At 36.6% G+C, this 8,338-nt stretch overlaps 1 protein-coding gene across 1 annotated transcript; it reads left to right on the top strand.

The window, feature by feature from the left end:
• Positions 1–6,893: 6,893 nt before the first annotated feature.
• On the top strand, positions 6,894–8,137 carry LOC122006257 (VQ motif-containing protein 31-like). The gene is made up of 2 exons (XM_042561692.1): positions 6,894–7,004; positions 7,494–8,137. The coding sequence occupies exon 2, from the start codon at positions 7,543–7,545 to the stop codon at positions 8,029–8,031; it is 489 nt and encodes a 162-aa protein (XP_042417626.1). The 5' UTR covers positions 6,894–7,004; positions 7,494–7,542; the 3' UTR covers positions 8,032–8,137.
• The last annotated feature ends 201 nt before the right edge of the window (positions 8,138–8,338 follow it).

Raw genomic sequence — 8,338 nt, 5'->3', positions numbered from 1 at the left:
ATCGTGAGAAAGGTTCTTTAATCAATTGGTGTAATCGATTAGGACATCGTAAGCGATTAGGGTAATCACTTACAGTGAGTTTTGCTTCGAACAGAATGGTTCTGTTCGAAGCTTAAGTGATCAAGATGATCTCTTAAGCTATTTCTCGCGATTGAACATACTGTTGCTGAATCGATCTGGCTAATCGATTCAGCAATGCCTAATCGACTAGGGTAGTCGATTAAGGTTGAAAATATAATCGTTTATGCAGGTTGCTGATGTGGTAATCGATTAAGGGGATTCTTAATAGATTAAGGCGCCAATGATAATCCTAAAAAAGGATTTTTCGAGCTTCGTTCTCAGCAGCGCTCACACGATTCTCTTCTCCACTCCCATCATCAAGCTCACCAGTTCTTGAAGCTTCTTGGAGTAAAGTGTTGCTGCACTTCCAACGTCAAGAGGTGTTCCCAAATAAGAAGAAGAAGATAGCTAGGGTTTCATTTTTGTAAATCTTGTAAGATTTTCTTTGTATTTGCTTCTTTCATCCTCTTGTTGTATTGAGAGTCTTGTACGAGGTTTCTCCACCTCCGGAGTGTTTTTGAGAAGGAGTGTATTCTTAGTGGATGTGTATTTTTAGTGGATGTATGAGTGAGAGCCGGATCCTTGGATTAGTCACCTCTTCTTGAGGTGGATACCAAGTAAATCCTCTTGTTAGCATTGGGGAGCTTTTGCGTCGAGTTTTATTCACTGCAACATCATCATCGATGAAGTGAAGTGACAAGCTATTCACCCCCTCTAGCTCCTAAGTGTCTTAACAAACTCTTATATAGTCTATGTGATTTATTTAGTCTTTGTGACTAACTGATCTTAGTGATTTATCTGGATGAACTGGTCTTTATGGCCTGACTTGGACGAGTGGGAGATGTTGGTAATAGGAACGTGGGAATGTGGGCTACCCATGATGCCTATGTTACCATATTTCCACAGGGGTAATTTACTAATATACCCCTTGGTATTCCCATTATATAATGCATTCAAGTCTTTCATTGAAGAAGTGAAGAAAAGTTAGAAAAGAGAGAAGAAGAATATTCATTAGGCGATAGAATTTGGTTTGTGGAATCATCGAGAAGCTTTCGTCACTGTAACCTTCTCGCAGATGGTAAGAGACAAATTCCTCCATCTAATATTTTTTCTCCTCAATTTCATCGTAATGATTTATTATTTTGTACAGTAAATTTTAATTATAATTCCTTCATATTTGACTTTTAATCTTTTTATTTATTTAGAAATTAAGATGAACACCTTAAAAGAGATGGGATCACCGTGAAAAAGCTTGAATATTTCTAGTAACTAATGACCCTACTAATTATAATAATAAAAGATGATTATATTAATCTTAAGTGTCCTTCGTAATATGTTCACAGATTATATAAAAAATAAATTATGAAATCAATTTATAATTGATCATCAAATAGCTAAAAGATATGAAGAATTTTAATATCTTATTCTATTATAATAAACTAATCGAGCACATCATGGAAACAATAATGACTATACCAAGCATGTTCTACATCGAGCTAATATGATCATCCTCCTGCAGGACTTGTATGGTTTGACTAGTACTTTGCCCCCAGTACAGTTGCACAAGCCATAATTAAGTTGCTTTGTTTCCTCAGCCTACTTTCTCATTTCTTCCTCGTCTGACCTAATCCGCGTCCTTGTCAACACAAACTAATTAATCAATTGGAAGACAATTCTCTTCTTTCCTTGTTGGCTCCACGTCCTTTCCTTCTTGGCTTTAATTTGCCTACTTAATTGTATTTTCAGACTGTGTGCAGCTTCGACTCTAAATGATTCCTTAGGATGTAGTACAGATAGTGAACGTATGATATTTCTAACGTAAAATTTAGAGATTGATTTTCAAAAATTGATGACCTGAAATTTATTTTATTATACGCCTATAATATATATATCTACATTTACCTCCCTCTATATCCGTGGGGCCGGTACTAGGGGATCACTAAGTTACAGATCTCCTTTTTTTATTTCTTTTAGAAATTCTAACAAAGCCCTAGGGTATATCACAGACAGTGAACGTATGATATCTCGAATATAATAGTCATGAGTTAATTCTCAGAAACTGATGAATTAAAATTTATCCTATCATTTGTCTAACATTTAGATTCCTGTATTTATTTTTCTCCATATCCGTGAGACCAACACTAGGGATCGTTATTTTAACGAATTTATTCCCCCATATGAAAATTTGTTCAGTACATAATTTACTCTTCTCAGTAGTATTTAAAAGTCGTAAGAACGCAAGGATGACGTATTCCATCTTTTGATAAAATTCAGTTGTTTGGCCTCGCTAGCTCACTCGCTTCCTTAACCAAATATGTCTAAAGAGGACCCTTGAAAGCAAAGAAATACTCAACTCCCTACGCTTCAAATTAGCCCAAACTCTTGCCGCGGCATCCTCATTATTGTAAGAAGAAGAATAGAGAGAGAGGAAGGAATAAAATGAGAATAATAAAATCTATTGTTCATTGATATTTGCTCTAAGATCAATACAATATATAATGTTCAAAAGTACTTGGTCAAATAACTAATTAATAAATAACAGAATTATTCTAAGAATAATTCTGAGAATAATTATAACAGAATTATTAGAATAATTCTGAGAATAATTATAACAGAATTATTAGAATAATCCAAATATTAATATGATTTGATTTGGTAATTTGATCCGGTCAATTTGGATAATTCTGTTATATCTCTTTTACCCCCCGACAAACTCAACGGGAGATCTCTGACGTTGAGTTTGCTTGCTAACTTGTTGAAGCGTTGTCTGGATAGTGGCTTGGTAAATATATCAGCGATTTGATCTTCAGCAGAAATATAAGAGACAGATAATTGCTGAGTTGCCACACGTTCACGAACAAAATAAAAATCAATTTCCACATGTTTTGTACAAGCATGAAAGACTGGATTTGCTGTGAGATATGTTGCTCCAATATTATCGCACCAAATTTTTGGTGCAATATTTGATGCAAGATGAAGTTCGGAGAGAAGTGATTGAAGCCAAATAATTTCTGACGTTGTATTTGCTATAGCTTTATATTCTGCCTCAGTGCTTGAACGAGATACCGTAGGTTGCTTTTTCGAATTCCATGAGATAAGATTTCGTCCAAGAAATATTACATATCCACTAGTAGAGCGTCTATCTTCAGGAGAACTTGCCCAATCTGCATCACTATATGCATGTAAATCTCGAGACGATTGGCGATATAAAAGAAGACCATGTAGAATAGTACCTTTGAGATAGCGAAGTATTCTTTTTTACATTATCCCAATTTTGTTCAGTTGGAGCATGCATGAATTGACAAGCACGATTTACCGCAAAAGTAATGTGATAGTGACATATTGTAAGGCCCCAACAATACTTCGATAAATTTGTGGATCAGATAGAGCAGGAGAGGATGAAGTTGGAGAGTTGTTTATAGCAATTGGTGTAGAGACCGGACGTGCTCCATCCATTTTGGCTTTTTGAAGAAGTCCAGTAATGTATTTGCTCTGAGAGAGAAGATAGTCATCCTCATGTGGAATAAGCTCAATACCAAGAAAAAAACGAGCAATACCCAAATCTCTAGTAGGAAATTCTTGATTGAGAAGACTTAATAAAGTCGTGATACCCTTGTGATCATTGCCGGTTATCAGAATGTCATCCACATAAATAAGAAAAAATATCATATTTTCATCATTATATTTGTGAAATAGAGACGAGTCAGTCTTTGATCCAGAAAATCCTTGAGCTTGTAACCATTTAGATAGTCGATGAAACCATGCACGAGGAGCTTGTCGAAGACCATATAAGGATTTCTTGAGTTGGCAAACATGAGATGGAAATTGTGGATGAATGAAACCAGGTGGTTGCTCCATAAATATAGTTTCCTCAAGATGACCATGGAGAAATGCATTTGAAATATCCAATTGTCGTACAAGCCAATTAGAACTAACAGCTATTGATAATAATAGTCTGACAGATGTAATTTTGATAACTGGGCTGAAAGTGTCATTAAAGTCAATACCTGGCTGTTGACTAAATCCTTTAGCTACAAGTCGAGCTTTGTATCTTTCAAGAGAACCATCAGCTCGATGCTTAAGACGGAATACCCATTTAGAGCCCACAACATTCATTGAGGGAGTGCGCGGAACTAGAGTCCATGTTCCATTGCGAAGAAGTGCATCAAATTCTGTAGCCATTGCACTACGCCAGTTTGGATCCTTGTTTGCTTGTGTAAAACAGGTTGGTTCAATAGATTTGGAAGAAACCACTAGAGCTCGTGGAAGGGGATATCGAGTTGCATTTGGTGGGCAACGCTCATAAATATCACTAATGGGAAGCATGCGACGAGGAGCATTATCATCTGAATCACTTGTTGATGACGACGAGGAAGTAGGCTGACATGGTGATGTAGATGACGGACTTGCATTATCCGAGGAACCAGAGAACATATTATCTTCGATCGGCGAGACTTCTAAGATTGGAGCAGCAATCGGAGGTGATTCTGATGGTATAGGAGAGTTATTAGAGAGCTCCGGAGCAGGACCTAGAATTCTATCACTTCTGATAATATTAGGTGGCATTAAGAAGGTGCCACTTGTATCTGGAGGAGAGATTGAAGAAGCTACCGAAAAAGGGAATAAAGACTCATCAAAAGTAACATGTCGTGAAATATAAATTCGTCCTGTTGGTATATGCAAGCAACGATAACCATGGTGCAAATTGCTATAACCAAGAAAAACACATTGTAGTGAACGAGAGTCAAGTTTGTGTTTAGAATAGGGGCGTAACCATGGATAACATGCGCAACCAAAAATTCGAAGGAAAGTGTAATCAGGGGTTTGATTATAAAGTTTTTTCAAAAGGACATTTATGATTGAGCAATGGTGTAGGAAGTCGATTTATGAGATATACTGCAGTGCTAACAACTTCATCCCAAAATTTGCGCGGAACTGATGCATGATGAAGAAGAGCTAAGGCAGTTTCAATTATATGTCTATGTTTTCTCTCAGCAGAGCCATTTTGTTCTGGAGTGTGAGGACAAGAAACTCGATGAACAATTCCACAAGAGACAAAATGCCGATGGAGAGCTTGATATTCGCCTCCCCAATCAGAATGAAAAGAGAGTATTTTACGATTAAAAGATCGTTCAACTTGAATTTGAAAATTACAAAATATATCAAATAAATCAGATTTCCTTCTCATAGGATAAAGCCAAGTATATTTACTAAAATGATCAATGAATGTAACATAATATTGGAAACCTTGATTAGACAAAATAGGTGCAGGGCCCCAAACATCAGAATGGATTATTTCAAGTGGAAAATTAGAAACATGATCAGATAAAGAGAAAGGTAGCTTATGACTTTTAGATTCCATGCAGGCCCTACATGAATAAGATGGAGAGGAGGTAATAGAAGTAGGTAAACCATACCTATTGATGATTGACTGAACAATACGAAGGGAAGGATGACCAAGTCGAGCATGCCAAGCTGGTTTATTTGTGCGTTCACCAACAAAAGCTTTGATTGAAGAACTCTGAAGACAATAGAGGCCATTTTTGATTCTCCCATAAAACACAATAGCATTTGTTCCTCTATCCTTTATAAGATAATGATTATGATGAAATTCAAAAATGACATTGTTATCAAGACAAAATTGGCGTGTAGAAAGTAAATTTTTAGTGATAGATGGAACATGAAAGACATTGCGCATGTGAAAAGTTCGATTAGATAAATGAACATATGTGTTTCCAAGATTAGCAATTTGCAAACCTGAACCATCGCCTACTTGCACCGTATCTGAGCCATAATATGGCATTACGTCTGTAAGGATATTATAATCTGATGTGACATGATGAGTTGCTCCAGTGTCAATATACCAATCAGTAGATGAGAACTCTGGGTTTTTACCACAAGTAGGCACAGACGAAAGAACTTTAGGATATACTTGTGAAATAGATGGTTGTCTTGAGGCTGTAGGACCACCAATGAAATTTGAATCAAATGGACTAGGACATTGAATACCAAAATGTCCAATTCCAAGACAAATTTGACATTTTACCCTAGACCAATCAAGTCTTTTAGGGCATATATTTCCAGTATGACCAACGATGTGACAAATTTGACATCGGTCTGGACTTTGCTTTTGTCCTCTTTGATGTCGTCGAGTATTTGACATCTAAAGTAAAGAATAACTTGTCCGATGGTAGTGGAAAAAAAAGAGATTAAGGAAGAGGAAAGAGAAGCAAAGGGGTTGGCAGCGGAAGAAAATAAGTATTTTTCGTTTGTTCTGAAAAATAGAGAAGAATAAGAAAATTAAAACACGTAGGAGAAAATAAGAGGCTTGAGGGAAAAATTTAAAAATTCGCCGTTTATACGATCTCCGCCTCAAGAAGTTGAGGGAAGATAAAAAAGAGAGATGACTCTGATACCATGTAAGAAGAAGAATAGAGAGAGAGGAAGGAATAAAATGAGAATAATAAAATCTATTGTTCATTGATATTTGCTCTAAGATCAATACAATATATAATGTTCAAAAGTACTTAGTCAAATAACTAATTAATAAATAACAGAATTATTCTAAGAATAATTCTGAGAATAATTATAACAGAATTATTAGAATAATTCTGAGAATAATTATAACAGAATTATTAGAATAATTCAAATATTAATATGATTTGATTTGATAATTTGATCCGGTCAATTTGGATAATTCTGTTATATCTTTTTTAATTATACCTTCTCTCTCTCTAGCTTAATTGTTCTCTTTCCAGTTCCCACCAAAACGAAGATTCTGTGAAATCTTTCACGCCAATGGAGTGTTGTCCCCTCCTCCTTGTCATCTGATATATATATTGCCCTCTCATGCCTAAACACTTTTGGCTCCGGAGGGGCTTCAAGTTAATTGTTCCTATAAGGTTGGATCTGGGAGGTTGAGAGTTCTTGGAGAAGGCATCAAGGTAAACTACTTTCTTCATGTTTTGTAGCTTTGCTAATTTATGGATGATCTCTCTCTCTCCGCGTTTTGAAATTATTAAGACACTGGAGAGTCTAAAATCCTTGATCTTAGGTTATTTAATTACAACTATGACAACAAAATTAAAGAAATACTTTCAAATTTTATTTATATAATTAATCACCTAATATAACCCAACTAGTGCATAAAGATTATCTTTTTTTTCTTAATATATTTCTTTACTAATTAAACTCTTACATGAAAATAATTAACAAGCGTTGCTTCTAAAACTCAATCTTAGCTACAAATTCAGTCAGAGTGTCAGTTGATTTATTCACATGAATTTCATATATATTTTTGTATATGGCCATATGTGACGACACGATCTTTAAATGCAAACCAGAAGGCTTTTGTTTTATTTAATTTTGTTTTGTTTACATTGTCATTAATTGGATTTACCTGTATTTGTTTCATGTGTGGTTTGAGCATGCAGACACAGCAAACAAATTAAAGCTCATTGCTTCACGCAATCAATTGCACCCATGGACAAGCCACCAGCCTCGGCCTCCACCACCACCACCTTCATCCAAGCCGATGCCACCACCTTCAAGGAGCTCGTCCAGCGCCTCACTGGCCCGGCCGAGTCAACTACGACTGCCTCCACCGTGTGCTCCCCTCCCTCCTCCTCCTCCTCCTCCTCCTCCCTCCCCGCATGCCGACTCAAGCGACTCCATCACGGCTCTCATTTGAGGCTTGCCATCCCAAGGACAGATGCTCCATCGGGATCAACTAAGCTGGCCAGTCCGGCAGCACCGTCGCCTGCAGCCACCTTCGCGAGGTTGGATATATCAGCGGAGGAGAAGAGTGGGGAGGCTATTGAGGAGGCGGAGGACGAGGAGGAGGAGCGGGCCATTAAAGAGAGGCGGTTCTATTTGTACCCTTCGCCTCGGGCAAAAAACAGGGTTGCTGAGCCGGAGCTGCTCCCGTTGTTTCCCATCACATCACCGAGGGCTGCTGCCGGCGAGCCGTGAGAATTGTATGTGAAACTGGATGAATTGAATTTAGCCTAGTTAATTAAACTTATTGTTTTATGAATAAATGAGGGTTTGAGGATAATTAAGGGAATGTTTAGTTAAAGAATTAAGTGTGAACTCTTGCTTTACGTTTAAATTGCAAAGAAAACGACAGTTAGAAATATTGGTACATGTAAAAGAAATTCTATAACATGTCTTTCTCTGTGAAGTTGTATAAGAAAATTGTGAATTGATTTCAAAATTATTGGTTTTTTAATTGAGTTTAATTTTAAAGTTCAGGAATATTTTATTGTGATTTTGGATG

The sequence above is a fragment of the Zingiber officinale genome, chromosome 1A, assembly GCF_018446385.1.
Source record: "Zingiber officinale cultivar Zhangliang chromosome 1A, Zo_v1.1, whole genome shotgun sequence".
Taxonomy (NCBI): domain Eukaryota; kingdom Viridiplantae; phylum Streptophyta; class Magnoliopsida; order Zingiberales; family Zingiberaceae; genus Zingiber; species Zingiber officinale.
The sequence above is the reverse complement of the archived record's forward strand: the minus strand, read 5'-3'. Positions and strand labels throughout refer to the sequence as shown.

Bases quoted from the DNA above. Each gene is read 5' to 3' on its own strand.
- LOC122006257 (XM_042561692.1), top strand. From the start codon at position 7,543: ATGGACAAGCCACCAGCCTCGGCCTCCACCACCACCACCTTCATCCAA.